This window comes from Microtus oregoni, unplaced genomic scaffold (genome assembly GCF_018167655.1).
Source record: "Microtus oregoni isolate MIOR12 unplaced genomic scaffold, Mior012 000016F_ref0000370, whole genome shotgun sequence".
Classification (NCBI taxonomy): domain Eukaryota; kingdom Metazoa; phylum Chordata; class Mammalia; order Rodentia; family Cricetidae; genus Microtus; species Microtus oregoni.
The window spans coordinates 24,240,806-24,266,408 of record NW_024543075.1 but is presented as its reverse complement, the minus strand read 5'-3'; the positions used below and the strand labels follow the sequence as shown (position 1 = coordinate 24,266,408).

The window sequence follows — 25,603 nt, the reverse complement described above, 5'->3', positions numbered from 1 at the left end:
AATATGGTTTTCTGAAAGACAATTGAGTGACCTGTTCATATAAGGTTTTAGTAGTTTCCCATGAAATATATTATGTGATAACTTTATTGAAAAAACAGGTTTTGTGTAGTTAGGGGCTGGAGTGATTCCTCCCTCAGTGGTTAAGAGCACCTGCTGTTCTTGCAGAGGATAAAAGAATTCAATTCCCAGTACCCACAAGTCAGGTGGCTCACAACTGCCTGTAACTCCAGCTCAAGAGATCTAACACCCTCTTCTAGCCTCCCAGCATAGCTGCATATAAGTGCATCCATGTACACACACACACACACACACACACACACACACACACACAATTTTAATCCTATTTTAAGGTGTTTCTTGGCATAAACTAATTTTTACTGTATTTTACAAGTGAAAATATGTATTACATACCCCAAATGCCCAATTTCCAGCTACTTAAACAGAATCCAAACAGCCAGGTTGTCATTTATCATTTACTAGAATTAAAAATCATTTTGACGGTGGCTTTCTTTTCTCAGTTCTACCAGCATGCACGTACCTGTAGATGTGGCATCACTCCACCCAGTCAGTGTTTTGATGTTACAGTCCTCACACCTCCATCAAACTCAGAGAATTTTCAAGTTTTATGCTTTTAACTTCAAACACTGATTTATAGCCCTTTCCTCAAATGAAAACAACTTTTGCTGAAGGAATTTCGTATTTCCTGCTTCCCTCTTTTGAAAATGTCTTAAGATTTGGTCATTCACATACTATCACACAGTTTGCCCTGAGCAGATGAGAAGTGGACTTCTCAGTAGACTCACAAGCACTGCCTGGGTAGTTTGCTCTGGGCAGGCAGGAAGAATCTAAGGGCCTGCCCGGTGCCACAGGGCACTGGTGGTCGGGTGCCATTACGGTGAGCAAATATATGGAGGGGTACAGGAGGGAGAGAGAGGAACAGAGGTTCATGTCCTGCGGAGAGAGGTGGATCTGATGAGGAATAGGCTGGTGTAGGATGCCTGCTTGCCATCTAGGGTTATGGTAACATCTAGTCCTGGGCTGCTGCTAAGGCCATGTCTAGGTCCATGGACCTGCCACAGCCAGGGTCTGTGTTGAGGTCTGTGGCTCAGGCTACCACCAAAGGCAGTGCAGATGCCTGGGGTCTGGGCTGACACCTGATGACATGTCTGTGCCCAAGGATCTGCTGCCATGCAGGAAGGGGTAACCTGCACTGCCACTAGGGCCAAGCTGACATCCAGGCTGAACTGTGGCCAGGGGCCATGTCTGGGTCCATGGTCCTACCACAGCCAGAGTCTATGCTGCCATCAGGGGCCATGTGACTGGCCGTGTGAATGCTTGGGGTCTCTACCACCACCAGGGACCATGTTGGAGCCTGGGGACCATGGTGCTGCTGGGCCCATGCCAACTGAGAGCCCATGCTGCCACCAGGGGCCATGGTGACATCCAGGCCCAAGATGTTGCTGATGGCCAAGTCTGGGTCCATGGTCCTGCTATAGCTGGAGTCTGTGTTGATGTCTGTTTCTGTTGTCCATGTTACCAAAGTGGCCTGTGCAAACCATGTGTTGAACCATGAGCTGAAATACAAGGGCCTCACTGAGCTGGTTCAGCTCTTCATGGGCCCAGGGAGAGCTCCCCCACCCCAAGCCCACAGGAGAGCAGACCCTGTCCACACTTGGGAAAGATGGCCCCGCCCCTTACCTTGGGTGTGGGAGAGCTGGTCCTCCCTTTACCTGAGGGGGGTGGTTCCAGTGGCCCAGACTGACCAATTCAACAGACCCCCAGGTACACACCCAGGGTTTTGAGCTGGCACACCCCAACACCCACTCCATCTATGAGGTGCTGGAATAAGTGAAGGGACTGGCCCTGCAGAGCCATGGCTGCATGGTCTACATGACTTTGGTCAAACAGTTGTCACGGAACAATTCAGTCACCAGCGAAAGAGGCATGTTTGCCTGTTATCTTGTCCTGCCCCACACTACCAGCCTTTCTGAAGCTTTAATGTGCATGTAAATTACTTCTGACTCTTGTAAAAATAGATTCGGGTCCGATCTGGAAACCGGAGATTATGTATTTCTAACAAACTCCCATAGTTACTGACACCTGGTACTGCTCGTATCCCAATCACACAAGTAACGTGGTAGGAGACTATTCATACACATACATACACCCATACACACACACACACAAAATACTGTTACAAACTCCCATAGTTACTGACGCCTGTTACTGCTCGTATCCCAATCACGCAAGTAGCATGGTAGGAGACTATTCATACACACATACCTGGTACTATTTCTTTCCTAATCACGCAAGCAGACTATGCACTCATACACACACACTCACACGCACACAGCTGGTTCTGTTCCTTTCCCAATCAAACAAGTAGAGTTGTAGGAGACTATTCACACACACGGTACCGTCCCTTTCCCAATCACGCAAGTAGCATAGTACGAGTCTCTGTCTCTCTCGGTCTCTGTCTCTCTCCCTCCTTCCCTCCCTCCCTTCCTTTCTATCACGGGATTTCTTTTTCTGCGTGGGTACCCAGCCTGGGACGCAAATTCCACGAGCTGGAGCACTCGCTGGCGACGACCGAGTTCACAGGTCGCCGAGGACAACAGTGAAGGTGGCGAAGGTGGACCTCCAGGGAACAGGAGGTGCTGCCGAGTTCACGAGCAGGCCGGGTCTCACGGTCAGGTCCGGGACGAGAGTCCAGCACGGCTCTGGTGACCGTGCTGGTTGCAGACGTCGTAGGGCTGCACGTCGTTGCAGGAAAAAGAAGACAGAAAGCGTCGCTCCCCGCAACGCGCAGGCCTAGGAGCCCGCTAGCCTATCACCGACAGGAGCTGGACCCGTCCCGCCTCCAGGAGCAGTGGAGCACCGTGTGCGCAGAGAGTCGCACGGCCAAGGGGGCGTGGGCAAGCTCGCAGGGCACGCCGGGAAACTCGATCCTCCGCCACCATCTTTCTTCGCTCCCGGCGGCGGTGACCGTGGGAAAGGGCACACACTTGAGCCATGAAGTTCCTCAGCCGGGCCGGGTCCTTCTCGGTGAGCACGAAGACGCTCGTGGGGCAGGGCGGGGGAGGCTTGTCGGCCATTCGGGGGCTGGGGGCGAGGTGTGCTGCTCGGGCCTGGGTCTGCCCTTCAGATGAACCCGGCGGAGAAGCGGGCAGTCTGCGGGCTGAGGCCGGGGGAAGGAAGCTCAGCGGGTCCTGTGAGCTGGAGAGAGCTAACGCGGGAAAGCCGCAGAGAAGGGTGGCCTTGAGAGAGGCGCCAAAGCGGCACTCGGGAGACTCCTGAAGGTCACTCGAGAAGCAGGTAGGGCGGAGGCCGACGACTCCCAGCCCTCTGCTTTCCCAGCTGCGGCCTCTGCTCCCGAGTTTGTCCTGGAGCATCAGTTTCCCCGATGCAAGTGTCAGAAACACCGATGCGTCCGTCCATCCTGACGCTGCTGAGTCCCGGTATTCGTAACACGCTATATTCTCGGTCTCTTATCGTTCCTCAAGGCTCCTTCCTAACCCGAAATTATGTAGTTGTCACTCGGAGAGGGGGCACTAAGTACCTCCTGTGCCAGGACGTTAATCACTGAAACAAGCGGCTATCGAGAGATGAAAACGGGGTCATTTAAATTTCAGCAAGGGCTAACTTGCCCCTGCTTAGCGGGTTACATGTGGAGCTTGTTGGTCTAACATTCCTTTGGGAGGGTGCTCCTGGCATCTAGAGGTCAGAGGTGTTGCTAAACATCTAACTGTACACCAGCAACCTGTACAGCATAGACTTACCAATGCCAAAATGCCAGTAGTGTCTGTGTTGAGAGACCTAGACAGTGATACAAAAGTCCACGCCTGGGAATGGTGTTTCCTTGTTCTTTGTACTTACATAAATGTATTGTAGAATTGTACACATTTAGGCTATAGTTGTGTTCTTTGTGCCTAGACCAACCAATTGCTAACAGTCCTTTGAGGGCAGGACGTCTTTCTTTCCATGGGGATAAATTGACATGTGTTATTTAAACAAAACAGAAATTATATGACAATTGGGAGGAGAAGTCTTTCCTGAAAGGAACCCCCCCCCCCAAAAAAAAAGTGCAGAATTTTAAAATGTCACTATCCGGAAGCACCTACATCTTCCTTGGTAATGGAACTGTGGATTATCCATATGTAGGCTGCTGTACTTGGATATTGTGAAGTAATGTCTTGGGAAATCACAGCCGAAAACCATACATACACCTTATCCAGAAAATTGAATTGATGATGACAAAGAGCTCATTTTTTAAAAAAATAATGGAGGAAAAGAAATGCTATATACAGGGGGGGAAATTGACTTGGGTAGACTGAATGGCTAATGAACTTACTAATGAAATACTTGTGGAACTTCAGTGAAAGTGGTGGTTCTTCCCATGAAGATGAGACCACTGTGTTGTGTGGCATTGCTAATGGAGCGCTTTTACATGTAAAGGACTGTTCTTGTGAGACCAATACATAACCTGTCTTTGTTGTTTTTAGAGATTTTATTCCCTCAAAGTTGCCCCGAAGGTCAAAACTTCAGCCGCCCCTGGAGGAGTGGCTCTGCAGCCTGAGGATCTTGAGGTGAGTCTCACTGCTTACTGGGGAGCACATCTGCTTTACTTAACTCTTAGTAAAAGACAGGCATTGCTCATATCTCTGTTCCATCTTAACTACAGTTTACCAAGTTACCTAATGGTTTGGTGATTGCTTCTCTGGAAAACTATGCTCCTCTATCAAGAATTGGCTTATTCATTAAAGCAGGAAGTAGATATGAGGACTCCAACAACTTAGGAACAACTCATTTACTACGTCTTGCATCTAGTTTGGTAAGTATCTTTAATACCTTGTTGTTTGGAAATGGTGTGTAATCTTGGACCTGTAGGGAATTTAAAAAACAAAGGGATGAGGAGATGACTTAGGAAAGCCCTTGCTGGGTGAGTATTAGAGGCTGAGTTCAATGCCGCACGCCTTTAGTCCTAGTGCTAAGGAGGCAGAGGCAGGCAGGTCTGAGTTCAATGCCGCACGCCTTTAGTCCTAGTGCTAAGGAGGCAGAGGCAGGCAGGTCTGAGTTCAATGCCGCACGCCTTTAGTCCTAGTGCTCAGGAGGCAGAGGCAGGCAGGTCTGAGTTTGAGGACAGCCTCATCTACAGAGCTAGTTCTAGGATACCCAGTCTACACAGAGAAACCCTTTCTCAAAACAAATCAAAAAAGAAAAAAACATTTGAACCAGTCATAGCCATGCATCCCTATTCCCCCAGCAGAGATAGGCAGACCCTTTGAGGTTGTTGTCTACCAGCCAGGACAAAAAAGCTAGTTTCAGGTTCACTGAGAGAAGACCTTGTCTCAAGGAACTAAGGCAGAGAGCAACAAAAAACATGCCACTATTTTCTCTGGCTTGTAAACATACCTAAAAGCAACCCAGGCATCGAGATTAACTCCTGTAATCCACTAGGGAGATGGAGACAGGAGGATCACGAGTTTGAGACTAGCCTGAGCTACACCAAACCTTCTTTTGATAAAACAGCATCAGAAGCCTGAAAGCAGTGCCCTGTATTTGTTTCCTTGAGCTGTTGTGTCTTATTTACACAGACTGGTTGTCTTAATGTAAAGTGATTTTATCCTCTTACAGTTTTAAGGTTTAGGCATTAAAGTCACGGTGTTATAGTAAGTCACGGCATTAGCAGGTCCATGCTTCCATAGGGAAGAGTCCTTCCTTGCCGCTTTCTAACTTCCGGTCTGCGTCACTCCAGTACCCACCTGTCTTGTCACTTATCCAACCTTCTGTCTGTCCTTGTGTCCAGATGTCCTCTTATGAGATCACCCATCATAATGGGCTTAGCATTTCTGCTAATCCAGGATTGATTCGTTTACGATGACCGTGTTCTAATAAAGTCACATATCCAGATTCTGAGTGGACATGAACAGGGCTGCTGTTCAACCCTGTAAAATCCCATCTGATAACATGTAAAACCACAGGATATTGGCCACAGACAATAATTGTTATTATTCAGTTGGATGCTGGTATTGAAATGTAAGAAATCAGTAGGGGAAAACAATTTTTCTATAGAACGTGACAAAAGTTTAAAAAATAAAGCCTCCCTATCCTCTTCCCCTTGAAATTGTAATATTTCTCTCTTCCCTTTCCTATCTCCAAACTTTCCCATGTACCCTCACTGATCTCCTTCAAATTCATGGCCTCTTTTATTATATTATATTATATTTATTTTATTATATTGTTACTACATGCATGTGTATTCTTAAATATGATCTGCTCAGTCTGTACATTATATGCATGTTTTGAAGGCTGACCGTGTGTCACTAGATATCCAGTTGGTATGCTCTATGTATGGGGAAGAGCACCTGCTCCACTCCCAACCTTCTTCAGCCGGTAGCTCTTTCTTTAGACTTTTCCCCTCTTTGACATGTAGTTAGAGTCACTCTTGTTGAATACATTACCAAACACCCCTGCACCTAAGGCTAAGGAAGTATTGTAGAAGAAGCTTCGGAAAGACTGTAAGAGACAGAAAGGATCAGGGAGTTTTCTGTGAGATTGTGTCTCCTAGGAATGTCAGAAGCTACACCCATAAAGTCTCACCAATCTCCAAATCTAGTAAGCTTGTATTTGCTAATGAAATTTTTACACAATTGTATTTTATATTAAAATCTAAGCCGGATCTGGTGGCATGTGGTTTGTAACTGTGGTACTTAGGGAAACTGAGTAAAGTCCATTCTAGAGTTTGAGATAAGCCAGACCTACTTAAAAGTTATAGAACAACCTGAACTGTGTAAGGAGACTTTGTCTCAGAAATACAAAACAAAAATACACATGTATGTGTACTGCAGTCAGTGTGCTTTGTTGAATCTCATAACTCTTATTAAAAAGTACCTGCTAGTTAGGACCTACTTAGTAAAATTCTTTTGGGATCTGTTAATAACAGTTAAGACCATCAATTGTGATGTAGTGTAATATATGGCAGACCTGGCATTGAACAACTATTAAGAAAAGCATCCTTTTTTTTTCAAGACTACCAAAGGAGCTTCATCTTTCAAGATAACCCGTGGAATTGAAGCAGTTGGTGGTAACTTAAGGTTTGTTAAATAATAACAAGAAATAGCCAGGGCTGGAGTGGTGGCTCAGGAGTTTAAAAGGTACATTGTTCTTGCAGAGGACCCCAGTTTTGTTTCCAGCACTCACATCAGACAGCTCACAGCTACTATAACTCCAGTTCCAGGGCTCCAACACCATCTGGCCACTACAGTCAGTTACATTCATGTGCACATAACCCTTCACAGACACATACTTATACACATAATTGAAAATAGAGGCTCTGTTGTGGAGGGAGCTGAACACAGTGGCTTATGTCTTTACAGCAGCATTTGGAAGGCAGAGACAGATGAGATTAGTCTCTGTAAGATCCAGGCTTACAGAAAGCCAGGACTACACAGTGAGTCCCTGTCTCAAAGGGGGTGGGAGACGCAGAAATATCCACTTGTAGGGTAACTTCTCTTTGTTAACAAAGGGGCTGAAGATCTCTTAAACAGACAGGGAAAGTTGTTGAGTTGTCATCAAAAATGTGAAGCATGCCTGTGCATATGGTAGATATGTGACTGATTGGGAGTAGATGTTTATAGTATATGCAATATGCAAAAACATCTGATTGGAAAAGGAAAAATCATAAATCAGGGAGAAAAGGAAAAAAAAACTAAAAGGAAAGGGAACAAAGGTAAAAAATGTCTATACCCCAAGAGGAAACCGGAAACAGTATCAGCAGTATGGTGCTGTGATACCACACCTGTGCTGTCTTCTAAAGACAAGAAACTGAAAGTCCAGCTCAAGAAAATGGGTAAAGAATGGTAGCCATAGCCGGGTGGTGGTGGCGCACGCCTTTAATCCCAGCACTCGGGAGGCAGAGGCAGGCGGATCTCTGTGAGTTGGAGGCCAGCCTGGTCTACAAGAGCTAGTTCCAGGACAGGAACCAAAAAGCTACGGAGAAACCGTCTCGAAAAATCAAAAAAAAAAAGAGTGGTAGCCATGATAGAACTATGAAGAACTGGTAGTGCGGGGCTAGAAATAGGACGCATATTGCTCCTCCAGGGGACCTGGACAGCAGCGTCAGGGGTCTCACACTAGCATCATGCCTCCGTAGGCACCTGCACTTACATGGCACATAAACACATAAAAATGGAATGATCTTTTTTGAACAAAGAACTAATGGTTCACTTCCTAACTATAGGACAGATTTAATTCACTTCCTAACTGTCCTATAGTATATATATAAATATATATAATATATATAAATATATATATTTATATATATATATATAAATCTGTATATCTACATAAAGAGTTTTAAAGATGAAATACTAGAATTAGGGAGAATAAGAGGATTGTTATCGAAGTTAAGGGCGTCTTGAATATTTCCCTTTTGTTTTTCATTGTAAAGTGTGTGGGACATAAACTTGCCGCTTTAAATGTATATGCGGTCCCATGGCAGTAAGTAGCATTTGAGAATCATTACCACTTTCCACCTCTGGAACTTCATTATTGTCCTTAGCGGGAACTTCGTCCAATAAACTGACTTCCTTTTCCCTTCATCCTTGGCCACCATCATATTTTCTTTGATTTTGACTGCCTTTTTTGTTGGAGGGTTAGCTTTACATTTTGCTGTCATTTGTTCTTCATATGAATAGATTATTTAAGATATATCCATTAGTAACTTACTTAATATAAGGTCCTTAAGGTTCATTCATTTGCAGCATATGTCAAAACTTGATTACTTTTTAAGGTGGATTTATTTGCCAATTTTTAAAAATTACTTTAAAATTTTAGTTGAATATCATTTTCACAGTAGTGCGAAGAATTGGGTGCTTTAGCATAGAATATTTAAGAAGAGCTATTTTCTGACTCAGATTATTTACTGCTACTTATTTTCAATTCAGTGTGACTGCAACAAGGGAAACCATGGCTTACACTGTAGAAGGCATGCGAAATGATATGTAAGTACTTGCGTGTATTAGAGCGTCTGCTTTATGGGAATACTAGAGGTACATGCAATGTGTGAGTCATAATGAAACCTATTATTAATAAAAAAAATCATTTGGAAAAAGGTTTATGAACCAGAGAGATAGTTTAGTGGTTAAGTTTGAATAACTGCTCTTGCAGAGAACCTAAATTTGTTCCTAACACCCACATCTGGAGACTCACAACTGGTTGTAACTGCAGCACAAGGGACTCCAATGCCCTCTTTTGACCTCCATAGGTACCTAGACTCAAATTTATAAACCTATACACAGATGTGTATAGACATAACATCTGCTTCTTTAGAAAATACCAAACTTGGTCTGTTGGTAGGGCTCCTAGCAATGAGATCAGGACCTGTCCCTGGTACTTGAACTGGCTTTTGGGAACCTATTACCCGTGCTGGGTTGTCTTGCCCAACCTTGATGCAAGGGGCGAGCTTGGTCCTGCCTCAACTTGCTGCCCCATGCTTTACTGATGCCCCTTTCTGAACAGAGATGGAGGAGGAGTGGATGGGGAGGGAGGTAGATTGGAGGCAAGAAAAGAGAGCAGGAGCAGAGAAGGGAGGGGAAAGTGGTCAGTATATAAAATAAGTGGAAACAAAATGTAATTAATTTTTTAAAAGTGCCAAACTTGTATTAAACAAGGTGACCTAGACACAGACAAATACCATATTCTCTCAGCAGGTCCTAGCTTCTAATGTTTATTTGTGTGTGTGGATGCAGTTCGTGACACTGGAAAGGGAACCACAAGATGTTAAAAGGCAAGGAGGACAGTAAAACATGTGTGGCATGAAAGGAGAAAGGAAGCCACAGTCTGGAAAAGTACAAGTGGAGAGGGGCAGAGAAATAGAACAGAGGATGAGGGTGCGGATCAATAAAAATGTATTAAAAATGCCATGATGAAACCTATTATTTTTGTATTTAACTTAAAAAATAAAACAAAGACTAAACTACTATTTAGTTGACTTTGTCACTGTGACCTTAGACTTTGATTCTAGAATATTATTCACAAACCTGGGATTGATTAGGCTCCTAGCCACAAATAAGATTACAGTTTATTATCTTAAATGTTGTCTTCACATTTTGTTGTGGTCCTGGAGATCATCTAGGGCAGTGGTTCTCAACCCATGGGTCATGACCCATTTGGGGGGTCAACCATTTCACAGGGGTCACCTAAGACCATTGGACAGATATTTATTTACATTATGGTTCAAAACAATAGCAAAATTATAGCTAAGAAGTAGCAGCAAAAATAGTTTCATGGCTGGGAGTCACCACTGCATTAAAGGTGGCAGCATTAGGAAGGCTGTTAACCACTGCCCTGGAGCACTGGGCATGCCCAGCAAGCATTCTGTCCCCGAGCTCCCACCCAAGGCCTTGATCTTCCAGGACAGAGTATTACTTCATAGCTCAGGCTAGCCTGGAGACAAAGTCCTCCAGCCTCCACCCACCAGATATCGGGTTAAGTGTCATACACAGGCATAAATTTTTGACCTGTACCTCTTCACTTATTTTCTGTAGTGAAATCCTGATGGAGTTTCTGCTCAATGTTACCACAGCACCAGAATTTCGCCGTTGGGAAGTAGCTGACCTTCGGTCTCAGCTAAAGATTGACAAAGCTGTTGCCTTTCAGAATTCACAGACTCGTAAGTACTTTTGCCAATCCCATTTTATTACTTCTAGGTTTTGAAAAGATGTATTTGTGAAGAAAATTCTATACGGGCCTGAAAATATCTCCAAAATATGTTCCATTATTTTAGAGTCTTGTTTGTTTTGTTATTATTAAACATTTGTATTGTTTTCTCCAGTAGAATCCTGCGTGCTCTCCCTGTTCCCTGATTGTGTTATATTTTTGTTGTTTTGCTGAGAACAAACGCAGCAGCAGTTTCTTTTACTGCTTCTACTGTTGTTATTTACTGATACATATTGCTGTTGTCACGTAACTTGTCCTTGGAGGATCCTTCCAAAGTATACCTCACATTTTTTGTCTTATTGATCTTTTTCTTATTTTAATTTCTGTTTTTATAGAAGTGGTATGTGTGTCTCTTGGGTTTTATTTGAATTTAAAGAGGGAAGGAGAAGAACAGAAAGTTGGGTGGAAAAACATGAACTTTTAAAATATAATGTATGAAAATTTTTGACAATAAAAAAATAAACAGTCTCCATAATTCTTAAAATAACTTTTTGTGTTGATATTTGTAATGTTTGATTATAGAATCTTTGTATTTGGCAAAATTAGAAAAAAATTTCCATTATCTATTTTATCTTTGTGATGTTAAAGTTTTGTACCTAGTTTATTTTTTATTGTAACTAAGGAAAACTATAACTATGACTATCTAGTCTTCCACTCCGTCATAGACCTCAGAAGGGTGAAATGTTGCCTAATGATAGGGACATCTAGCTCCTAAACAATCACCCTACGTTACTCTGCAACATTTCCGCATCTATTTTTGGCCTACAGACCTAGAATATCTGACAGACTTTTCTCTGAAGCAGGAAATTTTGAAGAACTTCCCTATCCTGTCTTGGCAAAGTTTGGCCGTCTCTTTTCTTTGTGACCTGCTTATACAGTTTGGACAACATATTGTCAGCAGTTGAGGCAAGGGTAACTTTTTGCTCAGATGGCTAGTCTTTGCCCTAAGGAGGGAAATGAAAGCTCCATGTGGAGTTTCTTCAATGTCTGTTATCTTCTCTGAAGTAAATTGATGCTGCCAAGAACAAAGATATCTCGCTGTCATGAAAAGCTTTAGGTTATTAAACATATTAAATGCCATATTCTGTAGGTCTTTGAAGTTTATGAAGACCATCTATCTATCTAAACATACCTGTGTATGACCTTGAAAATATACCTAATATGACTGTAAGTTTGACTATTATATATGACTATTTATTTGTATTTCTTAATTATATATTTTTAAATAAGTTGCCTAAGCACAATACCTCAAACAAGAGTAGAAATAAACACAGTATAACAAAATTAACTTTAAATTTGTATCACTATATCAAGATCCATACTAATGTGAAATATTTAAGACAAGTAGTTTTTTGTTTTTGTTTTGTTTTGTCCTTGGTTTAAAAGTAGATTCAATGATCTGCCCTTTTATCCTATCATTTCTATATCCCCACCCCGCTTTGTCAGGGAGCAGCCTCGACAAAAATACCACTTGCCAGTGTAGGAGCATGGGGATTAGAAATATAAAGAGTATGAAGACACATTTATAATAAAAACAGAAAACAGACTAGTACCAAGAGGGAATTCCAGTGAATACTGAAATTGCCCATGTTTAGTTTCCAATTGCTTAAAATACCCTGACCCGAAGAGGTAGGAGTGAGATAAAAAAAAAAAAAAAAAAAACTACATTAATGTGATACAAGGAAATGAACAGACCAGTTGAAGGTCGCAGCCTACAGCCACAGTTAAACATTCTGTTGCTAGAACAAAACAAGTCACACTCACACCCTAGACCAAAATATTCTGTAGGCAAACCATTCCCTGGGTGGAATCCAATGTTATCTTCTTAAAAAAACTGGAACCTTATTTGGATGTTTAGAATTTTGTTTGAGGTAGAAATACCCTTTTCTTTTCAGAATGAGATCCCCGAGATCTAATCTCCTGTTTAGTTTTTTGATTTTGTTTTTTTCCATTATCAATAACAACTTGTAACCAGTCCCCCTTAAGTGATTAAAAAAAAATCTGCAAACCATCTGTTGGGAATGTGGGAGTCTTTCTCTAGACTACTTCCTGTTGTTTGGGGGCACTGGTAGTCTTTGGACCCTGAGAAAAATTGGGATAATGGTTAAGTCTTAACTGTAGTATTCTGAGAGGCTAGATCATCCCAGTCAGCAGCCATGAAACTAACCTAGATGTTGAATCATTTGGGCCATCGGTTTTTATTAGTATCTGGTCCCTTGTTCTGAAAACATATAAACTTTTAATGGTAGTGTACATACATACAAGTATAGACTGTACATATATCAACAAAAGATGATTTGTTTTTTGCTTTATATTTGAGCAGGTAAAATATACGTTATATATTTTATGGGGGTTTTGTTTTTTTAGGTTTATTTCTTTACGTTTATAGCCAGGATTTCAGGGGGTCTTCCTTGATCAAACCTGATCATCTTTAACCTTGAATAAATCCACAGCCTGTTGTTTCCTCTGGAAATAAAGCTATAGACTCTTCCCCAAAGTAATATAACTTTTGACTTCCATTTTGAAGTCAAGACACTTTTAAAATATATAGGTTGGTTTAATCTAGTACCTTTTTTAGTCCAGTATCTCTTAGCAACCAAAAAACTTAAAGACAACACAATGACATATAGGATCCAGACACTGCGTACTTTTCATCTTTACATGACTTGTTTCTTTTATGTTACTTTGCTCTCTTTTAAGTGCTTTATTATTTTAAAACTATATTTTTTAATCTATGTATATTGTCTTTGTCTTCTCTCTCCCGAGCCCATGTATATTTTTAAACACACTGTAACCTATTTAGAATTGGGGTTTGTTTGGTTGGTTGGTTGGTTTTTGTTGTTGTTTTGTTTTGTTTTTCTGTCTGCATCTGTTTTACCAAGTATCTATGTTTTGTTTTGTTTTTGCTCGCATGAAGCAAATCTTAAACTGCTATGTTAGCTATGAGCATTGCTTAGCTTGGCGCATGGCAGCAGTGCATGGCGGTTTGCAGCTGACTCCCTCCTGCAGGCAGTTGCCAAAAGACGCTTTTCTGTACAATGGCCAGTGTGAGAGAGTGGGAACCTGCCACTCAGCTTAGGTCATGGGGTGCTAGCAGCTGAAGTCTGCAGGCAGCAGCCAGGGAACAAGTCCCTATACCTCGGCTTCCCTGTACCTCAGAGACATGAGACTAGGAAGTTGCTCTTGGGTCCATATCATTGTGTCTAGAACCCTTTCCCAAGCTCTCTCAAGCCTTATGTGGATGTAGTTGCCAAATGTTTGGGTGCCATTTGTAGACAGATTTTTTTCCTGTCCTAGCAGCATTCCCAAATAACCACACAAAAACTTAATTGTAAATGTGTGGTCAGTAGCTCAGGCTTGTTACTAGCTAGCTCTTACACCTTAACCTGTATTTCTTATCTACCCTCTGCCATGTGGCTCATGGCTTGTGACCTCATTTTTTATACATCCTGCTTTCTCTGTGTCTACTGGCGTCTCTCTGACTCTGCCCTTCCTTTTCCTAGCATCCCAAATCAACCCAGTTTGGTTGTCCTGCCTATAGTTCCTGCCTGGCTACTGACCAGTCCGCATTTTAGTAAACCAATTTTAGTGTCAGACTTCCCCCATCCCCAAATTTTCTCTGTTTCCTCTGCATCTTGTGCTATTCACATATTATTCACCCAGGAATTAATCATCATAGAAGACTTCCCAGATTTTCTTTCTTTCATCTTTTCTATTTCCTGCTGTTCTTTTATGTGCCCAGCAGCACACTTCCTACTAACATTTTTTCTCATAACAATTTTATAATTTTCCCCCTCAAGATTTTGAGATTGGCCATTATACCTGATTCGTCTTTAGGTTTCTGGTAACTAGCACAGTGCCTGGCATCTGAAGGTGTACCCAAATAATGAATTGATGTAGGAAATATAGTTCCAGAGAAGGCACAGAAGCCAGAAGGTGGGGACAGCAGTGCCGGGGCACCAGTAAAGAGTAAGTCCAGATCAATGGTAGCTCTTGACTCCCCAAAACTAGTGATTAACCTAAGTTTGCCACATTCATGGCTCCATGTGTCCTAGAAACTTCCTCATTACCCAGGAAGGGAATCTGGAAGTAAGTAATTAGATGAGTTTTACTTATCTTAGAAACAACTGCTTGCTCTGTCCTTTTTTTTTTCTGTGCATTTTACAGGCACCGCTTTAAAAATTACTAGAGGTTGTGTAGTAACAAATTTCAAATCTGAAAATTTGAATCTCAAATCTGTGTAGACTTATTGCTGACTTTTAAAAATATCGTAGTCATCCATACATTTGAGGGCCGTTGCTTCTGTCTTTCAGGAGTCATTGAGAAGTTGCATGATGCTGCCTACAAGAATACCTTGGCTAATCCCTTGTATTGTCCTGACTATAGGATGGGAAAAATTACACCAGAGGAGGTAAGTGAAGGAACTGCATTTTATAATTGCCGACTCCTAGACACCAGACCGTGTTATATTAAACTTTCTATTTCAGGATGTTTGTTTTACCTCCTAATTTTAAGAAATATATCCAGGCAGTGGTGGTTCATACTTTTAATCTCAGCACTGAGAAGGCAGAGGCAGGTGGATCTCTGAGTTGAAGGCCAGCCTGGTCTACGGAGCGAGATCCAGGACAGCCACAGCTACACAAAGACCCTGTCTTGGAAAACCGAGAAAAGAAAGAAATTCTGCTTTTTTTCGTGTGTGTGTGTGTGTGTGTGAGAGAGAGAGAGAGAGAGAGAGAGAGAGAGAGAGAGAGAGAGGGAGAACTAAAAAGGTTTTATGGCCAAAGGAATCATAAAATGAAAATCTAAAACAAACAAAATGAAGGACAATTGTCTCAATGGGTCTAGAGGTCGCTCAGTGTGTAAGAGCTTTTGCTACATAGACATGAGGACCTGAGTTTGGATCCGAACACTCATGTAAAAAGCCAGGAGTGACTGTGTATACCTGAAACCCCAATGTTGTAAAGTGGAGACAGGAAAATCACCAGGGCTAGCTGCCGACCTAGCTCCAGATTCAGTGCAACACCGTGCACCCTGTTTCTAAGGAATAAGACAGTGAATGCTAGAACAGGACATCTGATCTCTTCCTCTGGTCTCTGTACATGTGCGTATACTACACACACACACACGTGTGCTGGGAGAAGACAATTCTAAGCAGAGGAAACACCAAGAATAAAGACTTACACCCAAAAACTATCTTAGATGCCTAAAGGCACTCATTGTTAATACCTGATGTATTTTCTTTTATAAATTTTTCTGTGTATACGGATATTGCATTTTTAAAATAATTTAATGGTTAAGTATCATAGTAAATTACTTCATGGTTGTAAATATTTGGTGCCTCTGATGATATGTATGAAATGAACCCCTCTTTCGTATTTCCTATTCTCTAGCCCAGCATTGTTTATTTACCTTTTCTAGTATACTAGCTTCCCTGTGTCAGCAGGCCAGATTCATCACAAATCACAGAAAAACCTATGCCTTAGAACTTTGTTTCAAAGTAAGAAACATTGGCTATTGGAGCTGGAGAGCCGACTCAGAGATTAAGAGCACTGGCTACTCTTCCAAAAGACTCAGGTTTAATTCCCAGCAACCACATGGTAGCTCATGCCTGTCTATAACTCCAGGGGATCCAGTGCCCTTTACTGGCTTCTATAGCATCATGCATGTATTTGGTGCACAGGTGCACATACTGTAAGTATAGAAGAAAATTTGGAAGCCTGGAGAGCTGAGTTAATGGGTAAAGGCACTTGTCACACAAGCTTGGTGACCTAAGTTTGATCTCCAGGAGCCATGTAAAGGTCAAAAGAGAAAACTGATTTCACTGGGTTTTCCTCTGCCTGTAACTTACATGTATGTTTGCAGTATATACAAAAGAGAGAGAATTTTAGAATGATTAGTGCCTTCTAAGTATTGACTCAAGCATTGAGATTTTTTTTCTCATTTCTAGGTGGTAATTAGAAAACTGTATAGTTCCTTCTCGTTTGACCTGCCAATCTGTAATCTGAAATGTCATTTTGTAGCACTTATTAAAAAACTAATTTGTAAAAAGCAAATCTGTAATCCCAACACTTGGATTGCTGAGTTGGGAGAATTACCTGGAGCTACTCTGAGATACCGAGTGAAGACTTGTCTAAGGGAGAAACCATAATTCATATCATAGGATTAGAATTAGCAACTCTTTTCATATAATAGCTTCTAATGAGTTTTGAATAAATTTTTTTCAGAACTCAGATTCCCTTTTGTGAAGAAATGTCATGGGTAGCTATAGTGTTTGTTTCACAGGAGAACACTGCCCTCACGAATGTCTAGTCAGCTTTACTATATAATGGTAAAAATTAGAAACAAATTAATATCCAGCGTTAGGAGATTAGTTCCATAAGCTCCCTGTTGTAGAATGGCACATTGTTTATACATTGAGAAATTTAGCTAGGGCTGGTGAGGTGACTAGCAATTAAAAGCTCTTCCCACACAAATCCAGTGACCTTAGTTTGATCCCACATCCCACCATGAAAGAAGAGAACCAACTCCTCAGATTTATTTTTTGGCCTCTATACATTCGCCATGACACAGGCATACCTGTACTCATATACACCCCAATAATTAATGCAATTAATTTTTTAAAAGGAAATAATATGTGAACATTCCATAGCATATTTTAAATAAAGGCAGTTTATTAATTTGGATAGACAAAAAGTGGCATTTAAAACAATGAACTCTATTCATAGACAAATACTAGGATATTAACTATGATAAACTTGATGATTTCAAAGGTCATTAATATTTGGGCTTTTTTTGTTTTTGTTTTAATGTATTCTTAGGCTAAGGAAAGGCTAAGGAAATTAGCATAATATACTTTAGCCATTCAATAGAAAAACATCCATAGAAAGATAATAGTTTGGCCATCTAAGGTGACCTCACAGGTGTTTACCATTCTTAGATCACAGCTTCTTGACAAATTGGTGCATGTGGGCCCAGTGTCTCTCGTCAGTGCCCCTTTCAGGCACTCCAAAGCCCTGCAGGAGATACTATGTCTCTGCAGTGCAGAACAGTGTGTCTCTGCTTAGAAAGTGGAGCACATGTTTCCCATAAAATAAGGGGATTTTCCTGGCTGCAAAACAAATCTTCAACCCCTTGGGGGTAGTATTACTCCTAATAGAATAGATGCTGGCTAGTCCTGCTCTTTACTTAGCCTAAGGTAGTCATATAAACAACATTCCCAAATCTCACTGATTTTTGACAACCATGTGTAGTAGTTAGATGAATAAGTAGTTGGGTTTGCTTCTCTGTATAATAACCTAGACTGACCTCAGACTCGGTCCTCTGCCTTGGCCCCTTACATGCCAGGACCACAGAGGTGTGTGCCGCTGCATCCAACTTCAGTTGATTTTTGAGTGTAAAGATACAGTAAATTAAATGTGCTGTTTAATGCTATATTATAATACTAAGGGCGTGAATTTTGTCTCATTCTTGATTTCAAGCCAGTGTATACTTTTAATATGTTTTCACTCATTTTTTATGTTCCATTTTTGTATCTGTGGTGTGATGTCTGTATGTGTGTGCATGTTTTGTATGTATATAGAGATATACATATGAAAGTTCAAGACTGACGTCAGGAATCATCTGCCATCTCTCTTCCACTTTATATGTTGCGGCAGGCTCTCTTAACCACACTGAGAACTCTGGGATTGCCTGTCTCTGCCTCCCATGGCTGGAATTACAGGCAGGCCATCATGCCACCTGGCTCTTACATGGATTCTGGGATCCAGACTTTTGTTTTTGACACTTGTATGGCAATTGCTCTAATCACTTTTTCCCAGCATTCATTTAGTTTTAATTGAGATACAATTCTTAAACCTTCTATTCTGTTTAAAATCAGTGCCTTTATTAGAGTTTTCACTGAGTTGTAGAGCATAAGTACAATGAAGGTCTTGTTCTTCTAAGCTGTCGTTTTTAGGGATAAAGTCACAGTGAGAAGAACAATACCTAGTCCTCCATAGTCCACTATGCCTATATTCATAGTGGGAACGTGTTTCCTGCCGTGCTGCACTGTACATTTGTAGCTTTTGCGCTTTTATTAATATGACCTAATCACTCTTCTTTACTTCCTCAGTTACATTACTTTGTTCAGAACCACTTCACAAGTGCAAGAATGGCTTTGGTTGGACTTGGTAAGTCTGAAATTGCCTTCACATGTATGAAAGTTTGTTTCCCAAAAGCAAACCCTTAAACTGTATGGCATATGCATGGGATTGAACATTTTGAAACTCTTAAAAGGACAGTATAAATAGGGTTTTGCTAGTTGTTTGGGAAACAAATGAATTTTGCTACTTCCCTTATAGACTTGACAGTATTTGCAAAATTTGTGATAAAGGTAAATTTTTATAAGTAAAGAATGTCACTAATAACTAAGAAAATTTTAATCTGAGATTGGCAAAAATTAAAAGGCTAACACTTCCCAGTATTACCTAGGATTTGGAGAAATACATGCTGTCAACAATTATTGGTATGCTGAGCATGGTGGCTCATGTTTTAACACGATGCTCCAGAAGCAGGTAAATCTCTCTGAGTTTGAGGTATCTTTGTCTACATAGTGAGTTCCAGACCCAACTAGAGTACATATTAAGAGTCCATTTGAAAACAAAAAGAATTATTGAAGTATAAATTAACGTTCTTTATATATATCTATTAAAGGTTCTTTATCTCTGATACTATATAGCCCCTTATCAAGAATGTGGCTTGCAGATACCTTCTATCGCATGGGTTGTCTTTTCATTCTTGGTTGTCCTTTGATATAAAGCACAATATTCTAACAGGTATTAGAAACACATTAATGTCAATTAGAATGGTATTGATTAAATAAATGATCCATCCATAGAGTGGAATATTTTATAGCCATTTCTAACCACTTAGATACAAATTATGGAAGACAAGTTAGAAACATTAAAGAGATAATACCACTTTTATAATAGGGTTTTGGTATGTAAGTGGTAGAGCGTGTGTTTATCTTATTTGATACCTTAGATTCAGTGGCTAGCACTGAATTAAAGGCAGGTGGATCTCTGAGGCCAGCCTGGACTGCAGTGTGAGTCTCAGGACAGCAACGGCTACAGAGAAGCCCTATCTTGAAAAATAAAGAATAAAGGGGAAAGACAATGAGCATATACTATTAACTATACAGGAAAACATCTAGATGAATATAATAGTTAATAATAAATTGTAAATTGTTACCAGGAAGAATGGTATTTTGGCAAGAAAATTCATGCTTTCTTTGTTATTTATTTCTATAGTATTTATCAACTTTTGGGTTTAAAAAATAATTTATTAGTATGTATGTTATATGATTATATATTATAATAAATATGCATACATAAATCCATATGTATGCACATATAATTAGCAGCCGAATACATGCCACCAGCACCACGTGGGTAGAGGTCAAAGACATCTTTGTAGAGTTGATTCTTCCCGTCCACCCTTAGGTGGGTTCTAGGAATCCAGCTCTGGTCTCAAAACTAATGCAGTGCCTTTGCCTGCTGAGCTGTCTGGAGGCCTATATTTGCATTTAATGATTACATATTTTAAAACAAGGAAAAATATATGCTTTATAATTATAAAAATATTGACTCTTTGTTTTTGCTTCAATTGAAATAGGTGTGAGTCATTCTGTCCTAAAACAGGTTGCTGAACAATTTCTCAACATGAGGGGTGGCCTTGGTTTAGCTGGTGCAAAAGCCAAATACCGTGGAGGTAAGTATTCTTTCTCCTAGACTTAATAACATATGCCATTGGCATTTCTCTACAGAAATAGCATGTTGGAGCAGTATTGGCTTGATTGTTATCACCAAACCATATCAGTACAAAAAAAAAAAAACAAAAACACTAGATGACTCAGGTATTATGTTAAACATGCTTTGAGTGGGAAAGACCAGACAAAGCACAGACCCTAATCTTAATTCATTAGTACTATGTCATAGAGAATGCTGGTAAATAAAACCAATGTAATAAAACTACTTTTCTTACTCCTCCCTCATTATATGATCCCAGGTGAAATTCGAGATCAAAATGGAGACAACCTGGTCCATGCTGCTATTGTAGCAGAAGGTGCTGCCATTGGAAGTACAGAAGCAAATGCATTCAGTGTACTTCAGCATCTTCTTGGTGCTGGACCACATATCAAGAGGGGCAGCAATACAACCAGCCTCCTAAGCCAGAGTGTTGCCAAAGGAAGTCACCAGCCTTTTGATGTGAGTCCAAGCAGTCAGTATTTCTGTTTTAGCTTTCAGAAACATGTTACTTTGATATAATTTTGTTTGTCTATTATGATAGTCTGATTTTAAAATTTAAAATGAACAATTATAAGCTTGATTGGGTGGCTCAAACCTGGTATTCCAGCAGAACAAAAGGGAGGGAAAAAGTGCTTACTTCACAAGCATGAAGACCCAAATTCAATTCCCAGAAACCATGTATGAAGGTTGAAGTGGTAGCACATGCTTATAATCCTAGTGCTGGGAGGTAGAGACAGGTAGGTCTTGGGGACTCCATTGTCAGTCTGCCTTTCCTACTACATGAGTTCCAGGCCAGTAGGAGACCTAGTCTCAAAAAACAAGGTAGTCATTGTCTGGCAGATGATACCCAACTTTGTTGTCCAACCTCTACACATAAGCACATATGTACAGTTACGTAACATGAGGGCCGGGCTTGTTGGGGTTTTTGTCCCACCAAGTCCGCCAGCCATTTAGTCCCAGAGAAAATCACACAGAGATCTCCATAAGTTATAAAACTGATTGGCCTATTAGCTCAGGCTACTTATTAGCTCTTATAACTTATATCAACCCATTATTCTTATCTATGTTAGCCACATGGCTCGGTACCTTTCTCAGCGGGGTAGCTCACATCTTGCTTCTTCGGTGGTCTGTGCAGAACTGGGGAAAGAGCTTCCTTCTTCCCAGAATACTCCTGTTCTCATCGCCCCGTCTCTACTTCCTGTCTGGTTGATCTGCCTATACTTCCTGCCTGGCCAATCAGCATTTATTTAAAACATAATTGACAAAATACAGACAATTCTCCCACACCACAGTTACATACAAATACATTAGTTATATAAAGAACAAAAATGCTTATAAAAGAAAGACTTCATTTTCCTTATTTCCCTAGATTCTAATTCTTATGTTCCTTTCTGTTCCTGTTCCTGAGACTGCTTTCTCAGTTTTGCTGATCTTTGTTTTCCAAACAAGGTGGGGGGGGGGGGGGGTGAAAAAACAATGAATTGTTTACGGACATAGCCCTCCAGCTTAAGATTAAATTTACAAGAATGAAGACAGTAAGAACAGAAGGCTCAGGGCCTGAGAGATTACTCAGTGGTTAAGATCACTGGCTACTAAGAGGACCTGGGTTCAATTCCTAGCACCTCCATGGCAGTTCACAGCTGTCTGTAACTCCAATTCTAGGGGATCTAATACCCTCACACAGGCATACATGTAGGAAAAACATCAATGTACATAAGATAAGAATAAATAAATGATTTTTTTTTTTTGATTTTTCGAGACAGGGTTTCTCTGTAGCTTTTTGGTTCCTGTCCTGGAACTTGCTCTTGTAGACGAGGCTAACCTCAAACTCACAGAGATCCGCCTGCCTCTGCCTCCCGAGTGCTGGGATTAAAGGTGTGCACCACCACCGCCCTGCAATAAATGATTTTTTTTAAAAATGTTTTAAAGTGGCCTGGAGACATGGCTCAGCGGTTAAGAGCACTGGCTGCTCTCCCAGAGGTCCCAGCAACCACATGGTGGCTCACAACCATCAGTAATAAGATCTGGCACCCTCTTCTGGCGTGTAGGCATACATGCAGACAGAACACTGTATACATAATAAATAATTTTTTTTTAATGTTTAAAAAAAAAACCAGAAGGCTCATGATAACATTTTGGTGGGGTTTTTTTTTTTTGGGGGGGGGGGAGGAAGGACATGGTCTCATGTATCCCATACTGATCTCAAAACTTGCTATGTAACTGAAGATGCCTTGACCACCTAATATTCTTGCCTCTACCTACCAAATAGAAGGATAACAGGTGTGTGTACCATCACGCTATGTTAACTTTTGACATTTTCGTGGCAGGAGAATGCTTTCATAATGTGATATTTGCATCAGGAATGTATGAAATATCAACCAGGCATTAGGTAGCATACACTTGTAATCTCTTGGAAGGTGAGGCAGGAGGATCAGGAGATCAAGGCTAGCCTACACTACATACTAAGACCCTGCCTCAAGTGAGAAAGAAAAAGAAATTGTGAAATGTCAGCCGAGTATTTATAACTCCTTGGCCTTTAGCTGAGTAGGATGTTGCACATTTGTGATCCTAAAACACAGGATGTCGAGACAGTAGGAAGAGGAGTCAGGCAGGCCCATATAGGTAACGAGTCTGAGGCCAGCCCCGACTGCATAACACCCTCTCCTAAAGAAGGAAAGGGACAGAGCAAGAGAAATGTACTTCAGGTGGTAGGACTGAACGTTGGTCAGTTTCTAGTGTAGTGCACAGAACATGTAGGTCTGTGCATCAGTAAAGTCCTCAGTCATATGACAGCTCACGATTTTGCCCCTCTGTTTAACATTTGAGTGGTAGGAACCTTTTGTATATGATTTCCAAGTTATGCACAAAACAAGCATTTTAGCTTTTAAAGAAATTTTGAAGACTAACTATGAAACCCTTTGAATCTTCTGTGTGGAGGCTTTGGGTTCCCTGGAACACAGTTTGAAATCCTTTGCCTTAAATTTAACCTCCTGTAGGTTTCCTTTCCCTTGGTTCATCATTATTTTCTTGATGTGTCAGTTTTCACCATGTATGTTACTGGTGTTCTTATGTTAGAACATCAGATTAGGACTTTTGTTTAGAAATGAGCCAGAAGTTTGAAGTGTGTCCAGGATTGTTTTAGAATTACAATTAAACTTAAAGTATATTTCTTTTTTATGCTTTACATAGACTAAACCAATAGTTTTCAAACTTCATTGTGCATAAGAATCATCTAGAACACAGGTTTGAAATGTGGGCTTTTCAGGCTGCATTCACAGGGACATGAGTTAGTAAAACTGTTTCAAGAATGTTCGAGACCAGCCTGGTCTACAGAGCTAGTTCCAGGACAGGCTCCAAAGCCACAGAGAAACCCTGTCTCGAAAAATCCCCCCCCCCCCAAAAAAGAATCTAAAAGTCTATTTCTTAACAACTTAGGTGAGATATTAAATAGGCTAGCAGGCCAGTGACAGGATTCTTGTAACATTTTCCCCCTTTTGTCTAATTAAGAGAAAAAGGTTTACATAATAAAAATATATGCAGTAAGAATTATTGTCGGGTATTGTCAGAAGGGGAAAAAAGGTAATAATAACCTAAACAAAAATGAGACTACATACAAGAGCTATTATTAAGTAAGAAATATTCAATGTCCAGACTATTAATTGGCAAATTTATACAGATTACTCCATTAGCTGTCCTCTCCTGAAGAATCTAAAGTTTTGTACTTAATATGTCCTTAGCTAGCCAAGTGATGGTAGCACACAAGCCTTTAATCCCAGCACTTGGGAGGCAGAAGCAGTTGGATCTCAGTGAGTTTGAGACTAGCCTTATCTACAAAGTGAGTTCCAGGACAGCCAGGGCTGTTACATAGAGAAAACCTGTAGTAGAAGCTGCAGGCCTGCGCAGGTTCCTGCTACCCAGCTCCCAGCCGCCTAGCTAGCTTATGCCCCAAAATAACAACACACAAACTGTATTCATTTAAACACTGCTTGGCCCACTAGCTCTAGCCTCTTATGGGCTAATTCTCATATTTTGACTAACCCATATTTAGTAATCTGTGCCACACCAGTCTTACCGGGAAAGATTCAGCATGTCTGACCTGGCGGCTTGCTTCATCGCATCTGCCCGGGAGAGGAGAGCATGGCGTCTGAGCTCACTTCCTCTTCCTCCCAGCATTCTGTTCTGTTTACTCCGCCCACCTATGTTCCAACCTATCAGGGCCAAGCAGTTTCTTTATTAATTAACCAGTGACCTTCCTCCATCAAAAACCTGTCTTGAAAAACAAAAAATATAAGTCCTTAGCTAAGATTTGAGAGATCTATAACTAACCATCTAGTCTTCAATCCCATCAAAGACTTAAGAAGGGAAATATTACTTGAGTAAACAGGAAGTGTAAGCAAGCGACTTCTAAAAATGTAAGAAATGACAGAAACAGCTGGCTGCCTGGACAGTACGCAGGGTTCCTCTACAATATTGGGGCATCCATTTTTGGCTTATGGACCTTGCATAGCTGACAGATTCTTCTGTGGAGCAGGGGAAATTTGAATGACTGTGCTACCTTGTCTTGGCAAAGCTTGGCAGTCTCCTTTCTTGTGTCCTGCTGGTCCAGTTTGGACAGTAACCATCAGTAGTTGAAGCAAGGGCAGTTTCTTTCCCACATGGCTAGTTTTTTCCATAAGGAAAATAAACTCCATACAGAGTTTCTTTGATGCCCATTGTCTTTTCTGGAATACATAGGTGCTGTCAGGAGCAGACATGTCTCACTGTCTAAGTTATTAAAACATTTTAAATGTTATATTCTGTAGAGCTTTGAAATGTTTGAAGATTATCTTTCCATCTGAAATATATCTTTGTGTATCTACAAAACCTAACATGACTATAAGTTTGACTATTATATAGATAATTAACTGTATTTTTGTAAATCTGCATTTCTTAATTATACATTACATTTTTAATTGAGCTGTATAAGCACAATAATTTGAACAAGAGTAGAAATACACATAACAAAATTAACTTTAAATTTCTATCAATAAACCAAGATCCATATCAGTGTAGAGTATTTTGAGATTAACATTTGTTTTTTGATTAAAGTATATTCAGTA

The 25,603-nt window shown here is 40.8% G+C and overlaps 1 protein-coding gene across 1 annotated transcript in view; it reads left to right on the top strand.

Annotated features, from left to right (window-relative positions):
* Positions 1-2,888: 2,888 nt before the first annotated feature.
* LOC121458092 (cytochrome b-c1 complex subunit 2, mitochondrial) overlaps positions 2,889-25,603 on the top strand; it is a 29,275-nt gene continuing 6,560 nt past the window's right edge. The window contains exons 1-10 of the mRNA XM_041667218.1: positions 2,889-3,045; positions 4,503-4,586; positions 4,682-4,831; positions 7,030-7,094; positions 8,946-9,002; positions 10,548-10,672; positions 15,033-15,130; positions 18,830-18,887; positions 20,371-20,466; positions 20,764-20,963. Coding sequence (XP_041523152.1) covers positions 3,013-3,045; positions 4,503-4,586; positions 4,682-4,831; positions 7,030-7,094; positions 8,946-9,002; positions 10,548-10,672; positions 15,033-15,130; positions 18,830-18,887; positions 20,371-20,466; positions 20,764-20,963 — 966 coding nt within the window. The 5' untranslated portion in view covers positions 2,889-3,012. The remainder of the gene's footprint in view (positions 3,046-4,502; positions 4,587-4,681; positions 4,832-7,029; positions 7,095-8,945; positions 9,003-10,547; positions 10,673-15,032; positions 15,131-18,829; positions 18,888-20,370; positions 20,467-20,763; positions 20,964-25,603) is intronic.